At 42.7% G+C, this 26,199-nt stretch overlaps 1 protein-coding gene across 2 annotated transcripts in view; it reads right to left on the reverse strand.

The window, feature by feature from the left end:
* CUBN (cubilin) overlaps positions 1–26,199 on the reverse strand; it is a 305,950-nt gene that overhangs the window by 181,120 nt on the left and 98,631 nt on the right. For both annotated transcript variants that reach the window (XM_063781434.1, XM_024346234.3), the window contains exon 28: positions 14,382–14,532. In XM_063781434.1, the coding sequence (XP_063637504.1) occupies positions 14,382–14,532 (151 nt within the window). The remainder of the gene's footprint in view (positions 1–14,381; positions 14,533–26,199) is intronic.

Genomic DNA, 26,199 nt, shown 5'->3' on the forward strand with positions numbered 1-26,199 from the left:
TCTCCTGGATATTTGTCTGATCAATTCTTGCCCATTCTTTAAAACTCAGTTCAAATGTCAAAGCTGCCTGGAGGGCCCTTCGAACTTCCGCAGTCTGTCCTAGCTATTTTTTTCTGTGTTCCCATGGCGTCCTGGATTATGTATATATTTCTACACTTGGTTTACCCGCCTTGCCTACTCTATGACTAACTCCCCAAAGTCAAGAATGTGATCTCCTTCCTTTCTGGTATGGGCTGAATTGTATCTCTGCCAAAATTCATATGTTGAAGTTTTAACTCCCAGACCTCAGAATGTGATTGTTTTTGGGGATAGGGCCTTTAAAAAGAGGCGATTAAGTTAAAATGAAGCTCAATGGACTGTAATCCAATCTGACTGGTGTCCTTATAAGGAGCAAATTTGGACACACAGAGCTATCAGGATGAACACACACAGAGAAAACACCATGTGAGAACACAGGGAAAAGGCAGCATCCGCAAGCCAAGGAGAGAGGCCTCAGGAGAAACCAACCCTGCCGACACCTTGACCTTGGACTTCCAGCCTCCAGGAGACAGCACACTTCTGCTGCTTAAGCCTCCCAATCTGTGGCATTTTTGTTACGACAGCCCAAGCAAATTAATACTCTCTATATTTAGACACCAAGCCCAAAATATGTGCTGGATGGTTGGTTGAATGAATGAAAAACTTCTTCTCAAAAAATATCTGCTGGCACAGGTTATGTGTAATTGACATGTAAATAATCATGTAATTAACATGATTCACAGTTGTAGCTGCCTGTTCATTATAGGCTGGGTCCAGCAGATCTTCTCCTAGAGCCCAGCTTACTCACCCTCACACACCCTAAGGCACTTTCTCTCACACAAGACAAGTGGATAACAGAATTACAAAAGATAAAACCTTTGTCTTTAAAGGGTGAACCTCCCAGAAATCCTACTACATGTACTCTAAGTCACAAAAGGAATACAATTTTTGAATGAGAAGGAATTCCCCTGAAAGACCAGTGATAAACAAAGACTAATGAAAGACCACTGGAGAGAAAGAGACCTGGAGCAAAGATCTAACTTTAAGAGAAACACTGCTGACCTCATGGCGGTTTTCTGCCAGTGCTCTAAAGATGTTTTTTAAAAGCCCTTTGGTACAGTGCCTCATGCCCACAGATAGTCAAGAAGGCACTGGCTTACATCCAAACCGAGCCAGTCATAAAAGATGTTGACACGGTTTTTAAAATGTTCTCTTCTAACTAATTTCTGAAACTTCTCAAGGCTTGAGAAATCTCCTTAATAGCTAAAAGGAAGATAAAATGGACCCAGCCCCCATTTGAGAGGCTGATGTCATCTATCTTCCCAAAGAAAAGGCCACTTTTTCCTTTGTGGAAATCCTGGGTGACATCACCTCCTGATCACATGCCCCTTAGCCCTGCTCCTGCGAGCTCCCAGCTGAAGGGTTCCCTCCCTTTGCAAATGTCACTCTCTCACTCACAAAGCTCCTTGACCTTGTTTGTATGCTGGATTCCATCACTAAGTGAAAGAAGGCTTCTGGGAGCAACGACCAGAAGAGGCGAGGGGGTCTGTGCAGCTGGTTTGGAGGCCACTTTTCACACAGCCTGTGGAAACTTCTGTATTCCCCACCCCTATCCCCCACCCCCTCCCCCCGCAACCCAGATGGAGGCCTCCAAGGCCGAATTCAGCCGCGGGACAATGCTGTCAAGGCTGAATACCATGAACCGATTAGAGACAGGGCAACTGTGGCCATTTCTTTATTTCCAGGGTGGGGCCCTCTTTGAGGACCCGCATAAAAGGCCCTGCAATGTTACTTTGTCTCATGTCTACATGGCCATGTTCAGAAAGAGCCCACAGATAAAGCCTCGTTGTAGATCCGTTTTCTTAAAGCCAATAGAAGGTTTGTGTCGTTCACAAAGAAGCATATTTTGTAAATGCGTTTGTGTATGAACTGGGGAAATGAATGAAGTGTGTAGGAACTCTTCCTCAGAAGCAGTGCTCAGGAAATGATGTTGCTGCCAAGTTTGAACTCTCTGCTTGGTGTTTGGAGATCGTACTGCACAGTTTAGAAAAGAGTCCAGTGGGGAGGGTGGGGCAGGGGAAGGGATTGCAAGGTGATAGGATTCTGAGGAAAAGAGGCTGGGAGTTTAAAGCCGCTTGACCTGGCCAGGGCAGGAAGAGCAACTCCAGGGCCAGCGTTAGGGGGGCTGTCCTGAGCCCTCCACCTGATTCTGAGAACATCCCTTGCGGGGCTGTGCAGGGAGAAGCCTTTCTAATTATTTTCCTTCTGATATGTTACACACACTCACACAAATGCATTTAAGAATGTTATGACCAGCTCAGTGGCTCATGCCTACTGTAATCCCAGCATTTTGAGAGGCCGAAGCAAGCAAATTGCTTAGCTCAGGAGTTTGAGACCAGCCTGGAAAACAGAGAAACCCTATCTCTACAAAAAATACAAAAGTTAACTGGGTGAAGTGGTGCACCCCTGTAGTCCCAGCTACTCAAGAGGATGAGGTGGGAGGATCACCTTATCAAAAGGCTGAGGCTGCAGTGAGCTGAGATCGCGCCACTGCACTCTAGCCTGGGAAATAGAATGACACCTTGTCTCAAAAAAAAAAAAATTACAATTACACTTGAGCATTGAGAGTAATTTTTACATTTATTTAGCCCCATGGCTGTAGAGTCCCTGCCCGTGTGTGGTGTGTGTGTGTGTGTGTGTGTGTGTGTGGTGTGTCTCTTGAGCACTGAGAGTAATTTTTACATTTATTTAGCCCCATGGCTGTAGAGTCCCTGCCCGTGTGTGTGGGGTGTGTGTGTGTGTGTGTGTGTGGTGTGTGTCTCTTGAGCACTGAGAGTAATTTTTACATTTATTTAGTCCCGTGGCTGTAGAGTCCCTCCCCGTGTGTGTGTGTGTGTGGTGTGTGTGCGTGTCTTGAGCATTGAGAGTAATTTTTAAATTTATTTTGGCCCCATGGCTGCAGAATCCCTGCCCGTGTGTGTGTGTGTGTGTGTGTGTGTGTGTGTGCTTAGCCACATCATATGCTTAGCTCTGCAGCCACCTTGGCAGCGCTGTTTCTCTTCGACTCAGTTCCATCCTCTTGACTTCTCAGGTCCCTCAGGCTCTCCCTGCTCTCTCCTATCACAGGGTCTTTCTTCTACCTGGAATCCTTTTCCTTATCCTGCTTGCCTAGTTAACTCCTGCTTACTTTTTAGGTTTTGGTTCAGAGGTCTCATTTGCATGGAGATCATCCCTGACCTCCTGCTGGGCCCAAGTCAGATGCCTGTGTGTGCCCGCTTGGCACTACTCACGGTTTTGATTTTCTATTTATTTAAGTGTGTTTTTGCGTGATGTCTGCTTCTCCCACCTAGCCTAGCTCTGTAGAGTAGAAACCAGGCCTGCTGGTCTGAGTCACTCTGTGTCCCCCGTCTCAGCACAGTACCTGGCACAAAAGACATCCTTAGTGTCTGTGGAATGAACAAATGCGTGAATGATACATCATGATTTACGTCTTTCATTTACCTCCAATGGATCAAAAATGGCGGGACCTCTCCCATGGAAGAGCTCGCCCTCTCTGTGGGCTCCCCTTCTCAGGTTACCTCAAACTAAAGACCTACTTCAGATGCAGAGTATTGAACTCTGTGTACCTGTGGCATTGCATACCTGTAGAATATGATAGTCAATTTTGCACAGATCTAAATGACTAAAAATTCCTTTCCAGAAGTTTCCTCCCAAGTATAATTTACATATTGTGAGCAGCACAGAGTTAAAAAACAATTTTATATTTCAGTTCTGGTCCCAGCTGGCAACATTTTGTTGCATAACTCTGGCTCCGAGTTTCCAGCAACTGGGAGAAAGTTTTGAAATAGTAAACAGGAAAGCAGAATAGACAGAGGGTGCCTTTGACTCTCCCAAAAGAAGACAGATTCCAAGTAGAACTGGTAGAAAAAAATGTTCCCAACATAAAACTCAGAGATTTCACCAGAATATTCAGCACCTTGGCTGGAAGAGCCCATTGATACAGTAATCTGGGCACAGCCTGCCATGACCGTTCAATCAAGCTCCTTAGAGTGGCCTTGGGTTAGTAAGGCTAGAACAGCCTGGAGGGGAGAGGAAGCAGCCACTTAGCAGAAAGTAATCAGCAAAATCACTGCCCTCCCAAACTCTCCATCCTGACTGTACGGATGAATCACTTAAGGAGCATTTAGAAATTAGCAATAGTCAGGGCCCCACTGCAGACCAATTGAATCCTGTCTCTGGATATCGGAACCCAGGCATGGGCACTTCTTAAAACTCCCAGGCAATTCCAATGGTGCATCTAGGACGGAGAACACTCTCCAGGGCCCTGAGCCCAGGCTTCCTGGTTAACATTTCTTACCTTCTACACTTCTGTCCCTGGGGGAAAGTTCTCTCTGCTTTAGATCTTGCTATTATCCTACTGTCATTAAAACAAACAGTACAATGTGCCCTTTCAACATCTCAGAAGGATTCTCCAGTCTCTAGGGATACTGTCTTTCTACCATCTGATTTCTCCAGTCTCAACACTTGCTCTCACCTTGTTCCTCAGAGTGGTCCATAGAGCAGCACCAGCAGCATTACCCGGGAGCTTGTTAGAAATGCAGATTCACGGGCCTTGCCCCAGACCCCATCCTCTATCCAACAAGATCCCCAGGGTTCATGTGCACAGGAGCATCTGGGTAGCACGTATGCTCTGGAGAATGCCCCAGCCCTTGAAATTCTGGGCCATTTCCCAGGATTCTCCTGACCTTTCTGTCTCTTTTCACACTGTCTCTAGTTAGAATCATGTGTTTCAGAATCATGGAATACTACAGATCATCTGTATTATAGAGATGAATCAATCCAATCCCTGCATTTAACGGATCCATGAGTTGACTTAGGTTGAATCTACCCACTTGGGCCAGGTGCAGTGGCTCACACCTGTAATCCCATCACTTTGGGAGGCCAAGGCAGGAGGATTGCTTGAGCTCGGAAGTTCAAGATCAGACTGGGCAACATAGCAAGACCTCAACTCTACTAAAAAAAGAAAATGCCAGGTGCAGTGGTACACACCTGTAGTCTCAGCTACTCAAGAGGCTGAGGTGAGAGAATCACTTAAGCCTCAGAGCTCAAGGCTCCAGTGAGCTATGATCAGATCACTGCACTCCAGTTTGGATGACAGAGCGAGATCCTATCTCGATAAATAAATAAATAAATAAATATCTACTCACTTGATGAAGAGGAAGGTCCAGAACTTCTACAAGCTTAATTATCACAACTCATTTACTTTTGGAATTCCTAATGTACGTTTCAAGCTGCAAGTAGCTCTGTGGATGACCACTGACTATTTTTAAATACTGAAAGCCCCACACATATTTTAACAGACATACACTCAGAGCCCAGTTTATAATCTCAGAACGCCTAGCACTCCTAAGTGTATAATAGGGCTATTCAGTTATAAGTAGCTCTGACATTCCTATAATGAGTGCACCAGAATGTGAACAATGTTAAGAGTCAACCACTGCACACATTCATGTGTGCTCAGCTAGAGCTCAGCCCTGATTTTGACAGCAGGGCCACAGCTTAGATGTCTATGCTTGATTCCTGGTATAATCTTGGAACTCCACTTCTCTTTCCAGTTGATTGAAATACACCAATGAGCTCTAGCATCATGGTTGAGAACTACTGCTATGAGACCCACAAGCACTACATGTTCCAGGGCTAGATCACTCTAAGACAGTAGTGTGTCTGGAATTTATTCCTTCTGGTGGGTTCTTGGTCTCGCTGACTTCAAGAAAGAAGCCACAGACCCTCACAGTGAGTGTTACAGTTCTTAAAGATGGTGTGTCCGGAGTTTGTTCAGATGATCAGATGTGTCCGCAGTTTCGTCCTTCCAGTGGGTATGTGGTCTCGCTGACTTTAGGAGTGAAGCTGCAGACCTTCACCATGAGTGTTACGGCCCTTAAAGGTAGTGCGGAGTTGTTTGTTCCTCCCGGTGGGTTCGTGGTCTTGCTGACTTCAGGAATGAAGCCACAGACCTTCACAGTGAGTGTTACAGCTCATAAAGGTAGTGTGAACCCAAAGAGTGAGCAGCAGCAAGATTTATTGTGAAGAGTGAGAGAACAAAGCTTCCACAGTGTGGAAGGGGACCCGAGCAGGTTGCCGCTGCTAGCTCAGGTGGCCAGCTTTTATTCCCTTATTTGGCCCTGCCCACGTCCTGCTGATTGGTCCATTTTACAGAGTGCAGATTGGTCCGTTTTTACAGAGTGCTGATCGGTGCATTTACAAACCTTTAGTTAGACACGGAGCGCAGATTGGTGTGTTTTTACAAAGTGCTGATTGGTGCATTTACAAACCTTTAGCTAGACACAGAGCGCTGATTGGTGCATTTACAAACCTTTAGCTAGACAGAAAAGTTCTCCAAGTCCCCACCTGACCCAGAAGCTCAGCTGGCTTCACCTCTTAATCCCCCCTCTAAACAGGACACCCCAACTGCTGCTGGGAATTGGGTGATGACCACTCTAGCTACTTCCCGCTGGATAGGGGCAAAGAAGGGGCCCTGCAGTTGTAGTGTCCTCCAGAGGGGAACTCTTTAGGCCAGTGAAAGGGTCAGTGGGTCGGTCCAGGGGTCCTTGATAGAAGTTGTTAGTTGAGCTCATTTGGGGTTCCATTTGTAAGACCATCTGTAGCTTGATGGCCTTGATTCTAGAGGAAACAAATTTGACAAGGAGGTTAAAAATACAGGGCCCGAAGGCAAGTAATAGCAAGATGGCTGCCATGGGACCTAGAAAGGGGAGAAGCCATGTTGCCCAACTCCAGAGGTTGGTATAAGAGTTTGAAAGGCATTGTCTGATATCAGAAGCCTTTTCCTGTAAATGCTGGGTGGCATCTCGTACTATCCCTGACTGGTTAGTGTAAAAGCAACACTCTTTCCCAAAGAAGGTGCAAAGTCCTCCTTTCTCAGCAGTGAGGAGGGTCTAGGCCTCGGCAGTTTTGGAGAGTCACTGCTGCCAAAGAGTCTATTTGGGATTGTAGTTACTATCCTTACTGGACAGATTTTGTTATTTCTTGCAAACTGTCTGAGAAATGCTTTGAGAGTGTGTGGTAGTAGGATAATGCATGTTACACTGTTAACTTTTAGCAAACTCTACGTTAGTAGAAAGCCTTGTAAGTTTGGGATTTTAATTTTTCTTTGCTATTAATAAAACCTCATTCCATCCATATTAACTTAGAATTGGTATAGATGGCTCCTTCCTGATTCTGTAAGTACTTTAAGATTTGGCTGAGTGAAAACAACTTGCACATTTGAGCAGACCAATTATTAGGCAATTTTCCTAACTCTGCTTCTACAAGAGTTTCCTGAATACCCATTGTGTCTTTTTCCTTAATCACCTGGGAGGAACCATCTATATCCTGTCCTGAAGGGAGTTCCTCCTATGTCTGGTGGGACCTTTGTATGGTAATTAAGACTTAGATCCCCTGTTAGGAAACTTGCTGGGTTAAGGATGTTTGATAGGAAGGCTACGGGTTGTCAGTGGCCTCAGTGCTTTCAGGTTATGCCCTTGTTTACACTGACAACAAGGTGGTATTGGAGTGTTACAGAGTTACAGAGAAGACCTTCAATTATCTATTATAGGTTTTAAATTTACCCTGGCTTTTAAAGGAATAGGGTACACTGTTTTTTCTTTACTACTTCTATCTCTTTCTCTCTCTTTGACTCCTTTGTCTCTTCCTCTCTTTCCTTCTCTGACTTTGTCTGTCTCTTCCTCTCTCTCTCTCTCTGACTTTCTCTCTGTCTCTTCCTGTCTCCTTCTTTTGACTTCCTATCTTTCTCTTTCTCTCTCTGTCTCTCTGTCTCTTCTTCTCTCCTACTCTCTGACTTTCTATCTCTCTGTCTCTTCCTCTCTGTCTCCTTCTCTTTCTTTCTCTGACTTTCTCTCTGACTCCCTCTTTGTCTCTCTCTTCCTCTCTCTGTCTCTCTGTCTGACTTTCTGTCTCTTTCTTTCCTTTCTGCTCGTCTTTCCCTGCCTCTGCCAGCCACTTATGCTGCTGTTCTCCTCTCTCCTTCCCCTTTTTGATGGCTTCAGCAGTGTAAGACTGCCACCTCCTTGGGTTTTGGCACTGAGTGCAATAACTCCATGATTTCCTTGTGGTATTTAATGGGGGTTCCCCCAGAGGTTAGGAACTCCCTTTCTTTCCATATTGCAGCACGGGCATGTAGGATTAGATAAGCATACTTGCTATCTGTATACACATTTATTCTTTTTCCCTTTCCCAGTTCTAAGGCTCGAGTAAGTGCCACTAGTTCTGCTAACTAGTTGCTGGTCCCTGGGGGAAGAGGCTTACTTCAGTATGGTTACATCACTAACTATGGCACAACCTGCCTTTCGTATCCCATTTTCCACAAATGAACTTTCATCACTATATAGGTTAAGGTCAGGATTAGCTAAGGGGACTTGTAAAAGATCATCTCAGGCTGCATAAATCTGGACTATAATTTCTTGGCAGTCATGCTCAATTGGTTCCCCATCCTCTGGGAGAAAAGTGGCAGGGTTGAGGGCCGTGCATGTACGTATCTGAAGCACTGGTCCCTCAAGGAGTAGCACCTGGTATCTAAGTAGGTGGTTGTCTGATAGCCATAAACTTCCTTTGGCACCTAGTATGCCATTTACATCATGAGTAGTCCAGACAGTGAGATCCTTTCCTTGTATTATTTTGATAGCCTCTGACTATTGCTACTATATCAACTTTCTTACTTAGGTATGCCACTGGTTGTGGGGTTGTCCCATGAGTCTAACGACCCCAAGAGCTATTCCTGCTCTCTCTGTGATGTATAAAGAAAAGTTTTGTCCTGTGGGAAAGCTTAAAGCTGGAGCTTTTACTAGGGCCTGCTTTAAGGTTTTGAAGGCTGTTTCTGCCCCTGGTTCCCATTCTACTAGATGAGTATTTGCCCTCTGGGTATCCTTGATTAGAGTATAGAGGGGCCTGGCTATCTCCTTGTATCTGGGGATCCACAGTCAGCAAAAGCCGATGATTCCAAGGAACCCCTGCAACTGTTTTAATGTCTTAGGGTGAGCATAATCCAGTGTAGGCTGCTTTCGTTCCTTGCTGAGGGCCCTGGTCCCTCTGGCTAAGATTAGGCCTAGATATTTGGCCTGCTGTAGGCAAAGCTGGGTCTTCGACCTAGATGCCTTGTACCCTTGATTAGCTAGAAATTTCAAGAGATCTAGAGTCGCCTGCTGGGATGAGGCTTCCAAACAGGTAGCCAAAAGTAAATCATCCACATTTTGAAGGACCAGAGTGCCTGGACTTGAGAAGTTACCTAGATCTTGGGCCAGTGCCTGAGCAAACAGATGAGGGCTATCCCTAAACCCTTGGGGCACAACTATCCATGTAAGTTGGGACGTGTGGTCTGTGGGATCCTCAAAGGCAAAGAGAAACTGGGAGTCAGAGTGCAGGAGAATACAGAAGAAGGCATCCTTGAGGTCCAGAACAGCAAACCAATCTGCCTCCCTTGGCATTTGAGAGAGCAGGGTACAGGGGTTCAGTACAACTGGACATAGAGGAATCACCACCTCAATGATGAGTCCAAGAGCCTGCACTAGTCTCCAATGACCGTTCGATTATTGTACTCCTAGAATTGGGGTGTTGCAGGGACTGCTGCATTTCCTTACTAAGGCTTGAGCTTTTAAATGTTTAACAATATCCTGTAATCCTTTATGAGCTTCAGGCCTTGAAGGATATTGCCTTTGATAAGGAAAAGTGGTGGGGTCTTTTAGCCTGATTTGGACTGGGTGGGCATTTTTTACCCTTCCAAATTGTCCTTCCAGTGTCCAGACTCCAGGGTTGATTCCCTCCTCAAGTAGGGGAAAACAAATGGGTAAATTGTTCCCCATATTCATGTAGATAATAGCTCCAGCTTTGGCTAATATATCCCTCCCTAATAAGGGTGTGGGACTTTCAGGCATAACAAGAAGGCATGTGAAAAGAGCAAAGTCTCCCAATTACAACTGAGGAGGTAGGAGAAATACCTGGTTACAGGATGTCCCAGGATTCCTTGGATGGTAACGGACCTTGAGGACAGTCGTCCAGGACAAGAGATTAACACTGAGAAGGCCATGCCAGTGTCCAGGAGGAAGTCAATTTCCTGGCCCTCAATGGTTAAATGTACCCGGGGCTCAATGAGGGTCATAACATGAGCTGGCACTTGCCCCGGGCACCCTCAGTCCTGTTGTTGGATCATCTGGTTGGGGACTTCTGCCGGAGAACCACTGCACTCTGGGGCAGTGCACCTTCCAGTGATTGCCTCAGCATAGTGGACATGGACGAGGGGGTGGCTTGTTTCTCACTGGACAATCTTTTTTAAAGTGTCCTTGTAAACCACACTGATAACAAGCCCTCCCAGGTGATTGGCCTGCTCCATTTTTTGTCCTTTCTGAACCACCAAGGTTTGTTTGTCTGAGGACCATGACTAAGGCTGTGGCCTTTCTCTGATCTCACTTTTCCTTTTTGGGTCTGTTCCTCTTGGTCCCTATTATAGAACACCGAGGTTACCAGGTTTAATAATGCCTCCAGATTTTGTTCAGGGCCCAGGGCTCGCTTCTGGAGGCTTCTCCTGATATCTGCAGCTGATTGGGTAATAAACTTATCTTTTAGGATCAATTGACCCTCGAGTGAGTCGGGTGACAGGGGAGTATATTTTCTTAAGGCCTCCCATAGCCGTTCGAGGAAGGCAGAAGGATTTTCTTCCTTTCCTTGAGTTATGGTGGACATCATTGAATAATTCATGGGCTTTTTCCTAATTCTCCTTAGTCCTTCTAGAGCCCAGGTCATTGGATGTTTACAACTCCAGTCCCCATAATCTGAGTCGAGGTCCCAGTGGGGATCCATACTGGGGAAGGCTTTTTGACCAGTAGGGAATTTGTCCCTTTCTTCAGCTGTCACCCTATCATTTACTTCACTAAGACACCAGGTATCTCCAAACTCTTGGGCTGCAGCTAAAGCCGCATTCTTTTCATTAAAGGCCAGGGTTTGATCTAACAATAGCAAGATATCTCTTCAAGTGAGATCAAAGGTTTGCCCTAGACCCTGTAGGACATCTATGTACCTATCAGGATCATGTGAAAACTTCCCCAGGTCTGTGTTGATCTGCTTTAAATCAGAGAGGGAGAAGGGGACATGTACCTGGGTTGGGCCAAATTCTCCTCCCCCTACAGCTTGAAGGGTACATAACCAATATCCCGGGGGTTTTTGTGGTCCCTTGGAGATTTTTTGCTTATTTCCTTCTGGGTGGGGGAGATTAGAGGAGGCTTATCATTAATAGGGAGCGGAGCTATAGGGAGGCTAGGATATGGGGGTAAGCTGAAAGGTCCTCCTGTGGGATGTAAATTGCAAGCTTTGCATAGTTGTGTATTCACCTTCAATGAAAAGAAAGCTTGGACATAAGGTATTTCACTCCATTTGCCTTTCCTCTTACAGAAAAGGCCAAGCTGCAGGATAGTATTGTAATTTATACTTCCCTCAGGTGGCCATTTATCCCCATCAGAGACAGAATATTGGGGCCAGGCCATAGTGCAGAAAAAAAATGAGCCACCTCTTTTTCAGGGTTTGCGGGTCAAATTGGTCCCAATGGCTTAGGACACATTTCAAGGGTGAGCCTGTTGATGCCTGAGTGTTTCCCATCTGAAAGACAAAACTGCCCGTGGTTTTGGTTTGTTTTGTTTCTCCCTCTGCCCAAGAACCCGCAACAGTCCCTGGACCCTGCTGATCGGAATAGTTGCACTCACCAACGCAGCAGCAGAAATACTAGTTTTCCTCCTAGACCACAAGGAGGACTGAGGAAGGTCAGATTTAGTGGCCCTTACCTATGTATTCTCCAAAACCTGAACCCTTGCCTGTCCTCCTAGACCACAAGGAGGACCAAGAAAAATTGGATTTAGTGGCCCTTACTGACACATTCTCGAAAACCTGTTAGAGTCCTAAGCATTCTCTTGTTAGTACTGGGACCTTACCCGCATCATATAAAGGTGTTATGCCCCAAAAATGAAGCAGAGGGCCATATCCTGAGGAAGGGAAGGGATCTCCAGAGTTGGAAGAGTGATGCCTTTTGTCCTCACTTATATGAATAGGAAGGATACAATTTCTGATGCTACCCATATCCTAGATTCAGGAATAGCTTTTGATAGGCCTGCTTGTCTGAGGAGGGATCCTAAAATTCCAGATAGTACCCCCTACAAAGGGGCTTTGGGCAAAAATTATGTCTTTCTGATTGGTGAGCCCAGGTGCCTAAAGAAGGTAACAGAGTCCTGGAGTTTATACTAGAAATCATTCTTACAGGAGAACCTAGAAAAGCAACAGAGACAGGGAGTGGTTTTTAGAAGCGGGACTAGCCTCAGAGAAGAGAGGCGAGAGGAAATTTGTCTGACAGGCATTAGGACCCAGGAGGCAAGGGTCAGGATAGATAGGATAGATGGGCAAGTCTTGCTTGGGTGACATGACTTTGAGAGTTTTACTCATGGCTGCAGGGTCAACCAACTTGTTGTTGGGACCCCAGAGCTGAATGGCTTTCCTCTCTGTCAACCCTCAGCTCAGCCCAGAAGTACAGGAAAAGCGGAAGCTGGTTCCAGGCCAACCAACGCTCCCACCTCCGAAGAGTTGGGGGTTGTTAGAGAGCCGTTTCCCAGAAAGCCTGACACCCGTGTCTTTAGTCCGGCGGCCATGCTAGTCACTTTTAACTGGCCGACAGGTGCCCGGTATATAGCCCCCAAATTCTAAGGAAAAATAGGACAGAATAGCAAGCGAAAGGGGTCCAATGGTACTCACCGCTTGGTGATTGTCCCATCTGGGTCACCAAAATGTGTCCGGAATTTACTCCTTCCAGTGGGTTCTTGGTCTCGCTGACTTCAAGAATGAAGCTGCGGACCCTCGTGGTGAGTGTTATAGTTCTTAAAGATGGTGTGTCCGGATTTTGTTTGTTCAGATGTTCAGATGCGTCTGCAGTTTTTTCCTTCCGGTGGGTTCATGGTCTTGCTGACTTCAGGAATGAAGCCGCAGACCTTCGCAGTGAGTGCTACAGCTCATTAAGGTAGTGTGGACCCAAAGAGTGAGCAGCAGCAAGATTCATTGTGAAGAGTGAAAGAACAAAGCTTCCACAGTATGGAATGGGACCCAAGTGGGTTGCCGCTGCTGGCTAGGGTGGCCAGCTTTTATTCCCTTATTTGGCCCCGCCCACGTCCTGCTGATTGGTCCATTTTACAGAGCACTGATTGGTCCATTTTACAGAGCACTGATTCATACATTTTACAGAGCACTGATTGGTCCGTTTTTACAGACTGCTGATTGGTACATTTACAAACCTTTAGCTAGACACAGAGCGCTGATTGGTGGGTTTTTACAGAGTGCTGATTGGTGCATTTACAAACCTTTAGCTAGACACAGAGCGCTGATTGGTGCATTTACAAACCTTTAGCTAGACAGAAAAGTTCTCCAAGTCCCCACCTGACCCAGAAGCTCAGCCGGCTTCACCTCTCAGTAGTTTCCAAACTTTAATCACCAGGGAGACCAGTTAAAACACAGATTATTGGGCTCCACTTCAAAGTTTGTGATTCTGTAGGCCTGGGATGGGGCCCAAGAATTTGAATTTCTAACAGATTCCAGGTAATGCTGATGCTGCTCTCTAGGGACCACATTTTGGGAACCACTGCTCTGGGGCTCTCCACTTGCAGATTGGCCCACCTGAGATTTGAAGACATTTCAGATCTCTTGTTAAAGAAGACCTTTCATCTTCAGAGGAATGATGATCCCTACCTCCTTCCTGAACCACCATTTCGTAGGTGGGATCCAGATGTGCCCCTTCCTGTTTGACAAGTACAACACATGCCCCTGGCTTTGTGCATCGCAGCTCAAATTCTCCTCCTCTCAGGCCAACCCTACCCCTTCCTTTTCCCCAACCCTGTCTGACTTTCATTCTTTCTAGTCTATCCCTACCCTTTCTCTGCTTAACGTCAAGGTGAGCCTTAAGTCTCATTCTATTCCATTGCACCTGAGATACTCCCACCCCAACTTGCAGTTAGCTTGCTATACCCAGGTTCAACTCTTCATCCCTAGAAACTTCATTCTGCTTCTTTCTTTATCTAAGGCAATTTATTACTACACCTACAATTAACCAAATTCTTTCCACTTTGATGTCACTTCCTCTCTTAATCCTAACAGACTTAACTCTCCAAGTTCCATCAATGTCTAAGTATATTTCTTAAACCCTTGCATGAGATTACTACCTGGGTTCCATTATTTGTTCATGGTATTGTTTCTAAGTTTGGAGCCGAAAAAGAAAAAATTCTTGGCCAAATAGCAACTGCAAATACAACTGAGATCAGCTCCTGGCTTACCGTAAACAAACCACTGCATCTGAAATCCTTTCTCACGGCGGCCAACCCCATCTGTAAGGAGCAGCACTTGAAGCTTGGAGCTTGTAGTACTCCCTGGAGGGGGCAGGTCTACTCCACAGTAGCGTCCCATCCGCCGTGGTCCATCATAGAGCTGAAATTGAAGAGAAACTTTCCCATATAAAAACACATGGTTTGTGGGATGGAAAAATCCAAGTCTACACAAGTAGCAAAAGCTGTTCCTTGGTTCAGAAGTTAGAGGTAAATCTGCTGCGGTGGGTTGAGTACACAGAACTCAACATAAGAATTAAAAATTGATAATTGCATAGAGAGGGTATTAGAGATGGATCTGATTCCTAAGCCCAATAAATTTGGAAACCCAACTAGTAACTTTTGGTTTTATGTCAACCTAGCAAGTCCAAAGTATAATTCAGGCTCAGAATACGGAAATAGTAGGCATTCACATATTAACAACACATAGGGGGGCTCAATGAATAGCAGCTATTATAATTGTAAGATATAATTTAAAAATATTTTTAAATGTTTATGGGTACATATTAGGTGTATATATTTATAGGGTACATGAGATACTTTGACACAGGCATGCAATGTATAATAATCACATCATAGAAAATGGGGTAGCCATCCCCTCAAGAGGTAATTTTTAAAATAAATGCTACCTGTAAAATAATCAGACATTTTAGAAATATATGAAAAAGGAAAATACAAACATTGATTCGACTAAAGACAAACACTGTTAATATTTCATTAAATCTAAAAATTTCTCTTGATACTTTTTTCATTTGTATATATGTGTAATATACCTATTTGTGCAGGTGTATATATGTGTTTATACATTTGAGCTATGTATTTAATTGTGTTTCTTGTTTTTCATTGAACATATCACTTAATTGTGTAAACCTTGGCATAAAATGCCACAAATATAATGTATTTATATTATAATTCTATTGTTGTTTCATTTAAGATATTTCCAATCTTTTGCTGATATAAATAGCTGTTTGATACTTCAAATGTTTCTTTTAAAAGATTCCTAGAAAGGGAATAACAAACAGTATAATCATATGGCTCTTTATAAAATATTATTAAATTTCTTTCCAGAAAGTTTATACCAACCTATCCTCCCACAAGCAGTTAACAGAGGTGTTTCTTTCAGTGGAGCTTTGTCAATTATGATGACGATCATGTTTTAAACTAGTACTGACAGTGAAAAATTGCCTTTTTGTAATTGTCTTAATTTGTGTTATTTTAATTACTTTGACATTGAAGGATTTTTTTTTCATGTTTAGGGGCATTTAGATTTCTTCTCTTATAAATTGTTTACTGATGTCTTCGCCCATTTTTCCATTGAGGTATTTATACATCTTCAAGGAGAAATGGAGGGTGCAAGGTTGTGTCCCCTTAACCTACCTCATTTAATGATTTTATCAGCTGTATATCTCCAAACTGAAAAATAAAAGTTAAAAAACACAAAAATCTCTCTACTATATCTCTTCACTTGAGAAAGATAATGGCAATCCAACAAGACTGGCTTCCTCAGGACTAAGGCCATTACATTTTCACCTAATCGCCTTCATGTTCCCTTTAAACACTTTGTTCCAGTTACCCTTGGGATAAGCTGCCCATGACAACGAAACATAAAATACCTGGTAATGGACTCATGGATTTCCTCGAGGATTCCCTTGGAGAGTACATCTACTTAAGAGTATGTGTGAGTGTCTGTGTGTTTGCATGTGTCCGTGCATAAATGTATAATCTGGATTCAATGAATTCCAGACTGATCAAAATCATTTTCATTGAAAAAAATGTTATGACATGAAATATTGTTTGAAACTTATTGATTTGAGTGTGGAGAACTTTACCACCAAATGTTACAAAGCACCTCCATGGAGCCGCCCCTAATCCCTGCAGTCAGGCATAAATTAGTCTGCCTTTAAAAGCCCTTAGCTTTTCATCTGTGCTTCTTTTGTGGAAATGGTCACATCCCCAGGCATTCTTGTTATGGGCTTGTGTGTCTTACCTCCCCTACTGATTGTGAGTCGCCTTAAAGCACAGACCACCTCTGGCCTTCCCCTCACTGCCCAGAGCAGGGCTTTGATAAAGGCAGGTTCCCCATGCATCTCCAATGAATGAACGCAGTGATTTCCCCCGCCAGCTGTATTTATTTTACTTAGGACCCAATCTGCACGATTATTTGCACTCTGTACAGTTAGATAGGTAGTAGTGCCATATAATCCTCAATTTCAACAGGCTCCTCTTAGACCATAAAGGATTTGGACCCTTTGTGCCACTCCGCAGAAGGGAGAACCAGGTGAGGGCCTTGTTTAAGGTTATGATAAATCGCAGATTTTTAAACCTTGGCCTGTCTCGCTGAGTTCTCAAATCGGCTGCTCATCATAAGTGCTTGTGAGATTTCAGGGAAGGTCAGCAGATATTTTTAAAAAGACAAGCTCAGAAGCCTATTATGTCATTCACCCCAAAGCACTAAACCTAAGCATTTTAAGCAGATGAATAAAGATGAGTTTTATTTTTCAGGCTTACTGCTGTAGCTTCCTTTTTTCCTGTTTTTCGTACTGCTGCTTTGAATGTGTATATTTATTATCAAGTTTCTAATATTCTACACATTTATCAGAAGCCTCCCTTATAATGAATAGGGGAGAATGAGAGAAGAATAAAGCAACAGAAAATGAAGAAGGAAACGAAACGGAACAGAAGCTTTTCACCTTAGCGTTCAGTCCCACCCTCTCATGCAGGCAGAGAAACCGGAGGGCGAGAGGCCAACCTTGCAGTCTGTGCTTCTAAATCCCTGCTTCCCTGCAGGAGATTCATCTCAGCTTTAGAGTTTTTCTTAATTCTAGGGCATGAAGTACAGTTCTAAACTAATTAGCACAGAAACAAACATACTGCTCCCAAGTAGTGGAGTAATTAGCAAGCAAATGCTCTACCATCTTTCACTCCCCAAATCTTAACCTTTGGATTGTAATTTAGTGACCAAAGCATAAATTATTTCATTTCTGTCAGGCCTCTGAGCCCAGGCTAAGTCATCATAACCCTTATCCAACAAAACATAAGGTAAGATTTCTCCATAACTATAATCACCCTAAGCTCGATGTGTCTTACGGAATACTAGGTCGCAACATGTTGCGGAATCACATTTCAGTTCTGCACAAGGTCATAAACAGCATAGCATTTTTGCCTGTCAGCTCTGCAAGGTTAAGAAACGTGGCATTTTCACGTGATTTAGAGAGTTTTTTTTTTTTTTCCTTCCTTCTGGATGGGATTACGCATTGAAGGAGACCCCTGGATCTCAGCTGTTCAGTGGTCTTTAATAACACATTGTAAAAGTACTGGGTGGGGGTGCAGGGGCTAGGCAGTAGGTTTGGGGGGCAACACTGATGAATGATAATTAGTTTCTTTTTGCCTTTGAGGGGGAGAAAATTATGCATTAAAATAAGCATCAAATAGACATTTATGAAAATGCTTAAATATAATGTCCAATCAAGTAATAAATGTGTAGAACAATGTCTCGAAAAGGAAAAAAAAAACTCATACCTCGTTTTTTAAAGTTTGCCGTTAATAAAATCAGGTTTTTTGTTTATATTCACACAGATGGGTAACGTCACCTCTACAATTCATTCCCGCGCAAATTGACCACCCAAAACCACACAAAAAGGAACAGTCATTTTTCAAAGTATACAAATACAGGTTACCATGGAAACCCGTCTCACTGATTCTGATTCTGTTTTCAGAGCAGAATGTTAACCACAGGACGTTCCAGCTGTGACTCATTGCAACTACTGACAAGCACGCTGGAGTGGCCCTGCTTTTAGAGAGCCTGAAGATCTACTCAGAGTGAACAATACTTGAAGTTCTAATTGAGTTACAGAAAGGAAACTAGTAAAAACTAAGAAAGATTGCGATTCTCACCTTGAATATGCAGATCTAATTTCTATAACTGTGTTTAGGGGTATTTTTCTAAATTACTAAAATAATGCTTACATTTTCAAATTGGCCATTAAATATATCTTCAGATGTGGAGATGTGTATATTACAAAACCTTCCTCTGTGAAATCTTTTGTTATTCTCTTAAAGAGATTATTCATTTAGGATTTTCGTGGCTTAGGTCCCCCCACCCCCACCCTACCCCCAAATATCTCAACTCCTCTTGACACACTCAGAGAGGAAGGAAATCTCTTGCCTTAGCCATACTTACCAGTTTCTACTTCCTTTGTGCGGGTTTGATAATTTGGCACATAGTTTACAATACCATTAGTGAATTCAGACTCCAGTTGCAAAAGGAAGTGATCCGTGGACTTCTAAATAGGAAGGACCCATAACAAAGGGGAGGATATAACACTAAAGACACCAAGTGTGGTCAATCACTGATAGAGATCCAATTTTTTTGTAAGATTGAGGGTACTTAGGAATCACTGAAAGTCAAGTTCTAAGTGAGCAGAGACCCAGACACCCCACCTGTCCCCTCAGTAGAAATCAACTTTATGAACTGCAGGATCTCCAAGAACAAAAATATGTCTTTCAAGTGCCTTGCTTAATTGTTTTATGGCTAAAAATTTAAAACTGTAATAAATTAAAATTACAAGTAATTATCTTATATATATGAGCTTGGGATGTAGAGATTAACTTTTTTTCTTAACTATTTTTTTGTTTGTTTGAGACAGGATCTTGCTCTGTTGCACAGGCTGGAGTGCAGTGGTGCAATAAGGTTAACTGTAGCCTCACCCTCCCAGGCTCAAGCAATCCTCCTGCCTAAGCCTCCTGATGGCTGAAACTACAGGCATGCAGTACCATGCCCAGCTACTTTTTTTGTATTTTTTGTAGAGACAGAGTTTCGCCATGTTGCCCAGGCTGGTCTCGAACTCCTGGGCTCAAGCAATCTGCCCACCTCGGCTTCCCAAAGAGCTGACATTACAAGTGTCAGCCACCATGCCCAGCCCCAAACTCATTTTAGAATCACAGTGAGTGACAATTAAAACTCAGCCCTTTCTGTTTTAGATTGACATCTAATTCATACTGTTTGTAAATGTTGTTTCTTTTATTTCCTGGAAGGTCTTCTGGAAGAAAATTCTTTTTTATAGGAGATCAATTTTAAGAATTAATTAAATATAGTTCATGCAGAAAAAGCAACTCAAGAGTTTCTTTAGGATGATATCATTAAAACATGGAGAAACTTCTGGAGAATAATTTGGTCCATTTCCAATTATAAATCTTTGCAAATTCCATAAAACCTCTATTCTTTAGAGCTTAATATGTAATTGAAATAATTCATCTGCTGTGAGGAGAAATTTTGGGTGTAGTAGAGAATCCCCTATTCTTTCTATAGAATAAAAATTCTACTCAATGAAAAGATGATCGTTCAATTTTTGAGAACTATACTCAATCAGTTTATAGAGTGGCATTTTGAAGTCAGTGTCACTAATAGAAGATTATATTTCAATCACAAAGCAGGAAAGCAATTTTATTGTAGAATGTACTAGACTAATGTCAATGTGGCCAGAGCCAGGCTCTGTGTTCATAGCCCAGCTCTAAAATTTAGAGAACACAATTTTGTGAAAATTATTGAACTTCTTCAAGCTAAAATGTCTTTATCTATAAATCTGGCACCATAATGGTACTTATCTCATAATATTGTTGCCAACAGCAAATGAGATAAACCACGTAAAAGGTTTGCTATGAGGCCTGGCATGTGGAATGTGCTCAAATTGTTACTCTAACTCTTTGTCAGAGGCAAAGGGAATCAACATTTTTTTCCAGAGAAACCACCCAAAATAGCTATGAGAAAAGAAAGATGTTGGGGATTAGAGAACAGGAGCTGACTCACATAAAAGAGTTCACAGAAATCGTCACTGGTAGGGCAGATGGGGAAGTGATGAATTCAGTGAGGAGGTGGAGGCCAATCCTTGCAGTGTGTTGCTATGACAACTTGGGCATTGTGGAGACTGAGGCATCCTGGACAGCCATGCAGAAACCAAGGCGAATCATCCTGTGTTGGGTGGAGCTAAGCATGCTGTGTGTGTGGAAGGGATTGCGGGAGGACAGATCATGCAGGGGACAGCAGCAAAGAGAGTTAGGAAACCAGAGGCTGTTAAGGCTGCCACGGTGAGGTGGATAGAGTCCACTGGCAAGCAAAGTGGCTCTCATGGTAAAAGTGAGAAGCATTTCTTCCTGTTGCAGCCTCCCTTCCCCTTTGGGTCCTACCCAGCCCTGTAGTTCCTGCTGCTGAATCACTGGAGATCCAGAAGGATGGGACCTAGGGAATTCTCAGGGCATCTGCTCAGATGTTCCCCACCCCAAACAACCATCACAGCAGGATCTGTGGAGAGGCCTCATTAGGGTGATTGTTAAAAATGTTGTTGCTGAGGTTTGCACTCACATCTCCTGGAAAAACTTGGAACTTTATCCAAGTTTAGGTTACTTTAAATTTGAAGGGCTTTGAAATGTTCCTGTAACAACAGTAGAAATTGCAAAGCAAGAATCACAGAGGCTGGGTGTGGTGGCTCACGCCTGTAATCCCAGCCCTTAGGGAAGCCGAAGCGGGTGATCACTTGAGGCCAGGAGTTCAAGACCAGCCTGGGCAACATGGCAAAACCCTGTCTCTACTAAAAATACAAAAAATTAGCCGGGTGTGGTGGCGTACGCCTGTAGTCCCACCTACTTGGAAGACTGAGGCAAGAGAACCACTTGAACCCCAGGAGGTGGAGCTTGCAGTGAGCTGAGATCGCACCACTGCACTCCAGCCTGGGAAACAGAGCAAGATTCTCTCAAAAATAAATAAATAAATAAATAATAAGAATCACAGAGGAGATACAGCGCTTCCATTGTGGATAAGCAAAGCCCAAGGGGGCAAATGCAAAATCAAATCATGGTGGATAAATGAGGCAAATGTAGAGGAAGGCTGATAAGCAGAGCATGGTTGATCCCAGCTGACTCCAAGATGGCCCTTGGGAGGCTAAGTCCCCTCCATAAGGCACATGGCCACTCATAGCATGCTCCCTGACATAGGCACAGAAAAAGCCGCCTTGCCATGTGCTGACAGGGTGGGGCAGGAAATATGAAATATCATCTAAAAGTAACAATTACTCATAATGTTGGGCTTTGCATGAGAGCAAAAAAACCCATCGAAAGACCACATTTTGAGTTACTTGGTGTCACCCTGAGTTACAGGTCTGTCTCATATAAAAACCAGCGTTTCCTTTCTATGTGGTGGCTAGTTGCTATCTGCTCTTACTAGTGAATTTACATTTTTATTTCTGCTTTCTATATATTACTCCTATTAGAAGCCACAATTTGGGTCTTTTTATTTTTTAAATCATTGTCCAATCATGGGTGTGGGAAAACATTTAACTACAAAGATACTTATCTCAGAACTGTTTCTAATGGTGAAGATTTGAAAAGATTCTAAGTGTTTCACAACAGGAATTGGTGGCTGTATTGTGATGATGGGATGTGCAATGTTGAAAATGACATAATAAATAACATGGGGAAATAGTCACAAGCTATTGTTAGGTGAAAAAAGTCATTATGGGTTAGTATGTATTGAATAATCTCCTTCGAATATTAAAATAAAATAAATATACAAGGAGCGATGACAGGAAATCAATACCACCAAATATTAGTAATAGTGATATAATTTAGGATTTTTTAATCTAGCTTTTTCTACATGTTCCCAATTTCCTATAATGACTATAAATTCCTTTGTGATCTGACAAATTTATTTTTAAAGCAATATCTTTGGGGACCTATTGACATGGCAGTAGAGATATGCATTAGTAATGCTTCTCCAATCTCAGAATTTCATACCCTTTTAGACTGTCAAATAAACACCTGGCCTACTAAAAATATTATATTGTCTATCTCCATAATCTTTTCTTAAGTATCTCAAGGTTATATGTAAAAATTAATCCACTGAAATGTTACCATGTAAGGTAATCTGCTCCAGCATTCATTTAAAATCATATTTTGCCTATAATGCTTCCTTTTATCATAACTAGATTTTTATTATTAATTAGGCTAATTATTTACAAAAAATTATTTCTTTATTCCCATGATGCGACTATCACGCATTGCATGCCTGTATCAAAACACACCATGTACCCCATAATATATACACCTATTAATTACCCACAAAAATTAAAAATTTTAAAAATAATAATGTCTTCAGATGTTCAGGGACTGACGGTTTCATGTAAACATATGTTTCGATAGTCACTGATGGAGCAAGGGCTCCTAAATCCCTCCCTAGTGGTAAGTGAAATGCCTTGAAAGCTAAGCATACTCTCCTGTGTATACATGAAAATTTAATTCCATAAACCTCAGCCTTCCCTCTGCCAATTGTCCTGCTACAGTAAAACACTAAACATTTATTATTATTATTTTTATTATTATTATTATTATTATGCCTCTTAAAATTCTCAAGACCTGCTGCAGATGGTCTCAGGAACAGAGAAGAACCTGGTTCATAGAACAACATGAAATCATAGACCTTTGAGCTGGAAGAAGCCAGAGGACTGCCATCCGGGCTCTCCCTGAAGACAGTGAGAGCAGGAAAAGAAAGTCTATTAAATAAAGAGCCTGCCGGGTGCGGTGGTTCACGCCTGTAATCCCAGCACTTTGGGAGGCCGAAGTGGATGGATCACGTGAGGCCAGAAGCCTGAGACCACACTGGCCAACAAGGCGAAACCCTGTCTCTACTAAAAATACAAAAATTAGCCAGGCGTGGTGGTGGGCGCATGTAATCCCAGCTACTCAGGAGGCTGAGGGAGGAGAATGACTTGAATCTGGGAGGCGGAGGTTGCAGTGAACTGAGAATGCAACACTGCACTCAAGCCTGGGCAACAGAGTGAGACTCTGTCTCAAAAAAAAAAGAAAGAAAGAAAGAAAAAATAATAAATAAATAAATAAAGAGCCAATGTAGGAACTGCAGGGTAAAGACATGTTTAAACAAAATTCTGTAATGTTGCAATTGGAAATCTTTCCCATTTTAAAAAGTAGAAAGTCAATATAGTTAACTGAAATCCACAACTGTGATTACCAGTGTTTAAAATTTAGCATTTTGCTCAATGCATGCTTATTCATACCATGAGCCTGTCTGATAGTGGAAGAGACCTTTCGGTCGCCCTGCCTTTGGCCAGTCTGAGGAGCAGAGCAACCTGAGGTCAACCAGGAAAGGCAGTGTGCATAGGACAATTCAAGTTCTGAGCATCTAATGGAATTTTTACTGCTTCAGGGTAGTTCAGAAATTATTTTAGGTTTGATTATTATTCATCCTAATTCTGTCCTTCATGTTTGAAGAGAGGAAACACGCAGAGTTTCTTTTGAATCTGAGAGCAGAGGCTCTTTTGAAGGTTGGAACGTTTGGTTCATTAACTGCTGCAAATTAATGCAATCATACGAAAATCCTTCATTGTGAAAGATGGTCAGAAAAGATCAGCATTTCTTTTTAAGGAAAGGGATTCTGATCACACTGAAATAACATTTCTTCTTTCAATTTTTATAACTAAAAAATCACATTTCACTCAGGCAATCTTAAAACGAAAATTTCTTCTAAAATGCCTCATGCTAAACTCAACGACACTACAAAGCATCTGGCTTCGCTAACTAATGGATATACTTCATTCTAAACTTTTTTTGAATCCAGGTATCATGCTTAGTACGGTGCTAGACTCATATCTGGTATCAAGTTATAAATTGAAATGTTTGGTAAACTCTTCCCAGCTTTTATGCATGTTTTTGAATAGCAGCTGAACTCAGAATTGTAATAGCTTATCTCTAAGCTCTAAGCAAAATGCAGAAGTCCCAGAAGCAAACTTCCTCTGACAGACAGTTCCAGGAAGCATGACTCATCTGCCCAGGAAGCGTTGGCGGTGGAGCCATAATCAAAGTCGGCTCAGATCCACCGCTGCTCAGACAAAATCTCATCTGCTTCTCTGCATCTCGCCAACTGGAAAACAGGATTTTATCTACAATCCCAGTGGCTTTTGTAGGAAAACTGGGAGGCAGGAGAAGCAGCACTGCTTTCAACACAGTGGGGCCAATTGATGTTAATTACAACTGGGAAGGCTGCTCTGGAAACCACAGATTTATTTACCACAAAATGCTATAGAGCAAGGGCCCCAGTCCCCAGACCAGTACTAGTGGCATTAAACTCTCATAGGAGCATGAACCCTATTGTGAACTGCACATGCGAGGGATCTAGGTTGTGTGCTCCTTATGAGAATCGAATGCCTGATAATCTGTCATTGTTTCCCATCACCCCCCAGTGGTACTGTCTAATGCAGGAAACCAAGCTCAGGGCTCCCACTGATTCTACATGATGGTGACTTGTTTAATTATTTCACTATATATTACAATGTAAGAATAATAGAAATAAAATGCACAATAAATACAATGCACTTGAATCATCCTGAAACCACCCTCCCACCCCACCCCTGGTCCATGGAAAAACTGTCTTCCACAAAACAGTCCCTGGTGCCAAAAAGATTGGGGTCTCCTGCTTCAGAGCACAAAAAAATAATCCATGAGACTATGTTTATGTTAAAATAACCATAGATAATATGTATTAGCACTTATTCCATGCTGGTCATTATTCTAATTTAAAAATCCCAGCAGCTCTGTAATGCAGGTAGTATTGTTATCTTCATTTTAGAGTTCTGGAAACTGAGGTAGGTAGAGGTTTAGTAATTTAATATTTTGAAAGGCATCAACTACTCAAGAAGAATTTTTCCTATTTCCTTCTGTGGCAATTATTTTCTTAAGAATAAGCATTGTTGGTCGGGCATGGTGGCTCATGACTGTAATCCCTGCACTTTGGGAAGCCAAGGTGTGTGGATCACCTGAGGTCGGGAGTTCGAGACCAGCCTGACCAACATGGTGAAATCTCATTTCTACTAAAAATACAAAAATTAGCCAGGTGTGGTGGTGGGTGCCTGTGGCCCCAGCTACTCGGGAGGCTGAGGCAGGAGAATCATTGGAACCCGGGAGGCACAAGTTGCAGTGAGCCAAGATTACGCCACTGCACTCCAGCCTAGGCGACAGAGTAAGACTCTGTCTCAAAAATAAAATAAAATAAAATAAGAGTTGTTAAACTCCAGGATACAGCAAGTCTTTATTCTCTGTAATAATAGAGAGTAACCAAAACAATTTTTAAAATGATAGGGACAATACGAACACTCCTGTTAGTCACTGAAATTAAAATTTTTTTCATTATTTTTCTTAACAGAGCTTTGAGTAAAATAAGTGGACAAAAATTGTTGGTTTTATCATTTGTCATTTATCCTTAGTGAGAAGTGTCAAAATGCATTAACCATGCAGGCTGCAGGCAGAAAACAAGAGGAAAATTAAATGTCTTGAGAAATGAATCATTAATTATATCTCAACCTAAAGAATTGAAGGCTCTCTATTTGTGAATTTCTCTACACCTTACTGAGGTGTTTCTCTTACATCAGCATCAGTGCAAATAATAACAGTGAACATTTATAGATTTGTTCGCTATTTGCCAGACTTTGTTTTGGCTCTTTACATATATGGATTCATTGACCCTTATTACTCCGTTTTACAGAAAGGGAAAGTGAGGCACATAGACACTAAGGAACTTGCCCAAGGTCACCTAGCTACTAAGTAGTGGAGTTTGGGTTTAAACTTCATTCTGAAGTTACCTGCTTCACTCTGAAGCAGGTACAGAGACTACCAATTTAGCACATTCTATCATATGTCTGGGGGCCTAGAAGACATTCTCTTGCGAATGAGTGCTAGAGGACTTACTACATCTTTGTCATTAGCATCCCAT

Source organism: Pan troglodytes, chromosome 8, assembly GCF_028858775.2.
Source record: "Pan troglodytes isolate AG18354 chromosome 8, NHGRI_mPanTro3-v2.0_pri, whole genome shotgun sequence".
NCBI classification, from domain to species: Eukaryota; Metazoa; Chordata; class Mammalia; order Primates; family Hominidae; genus Pan; species Pan troglodytes.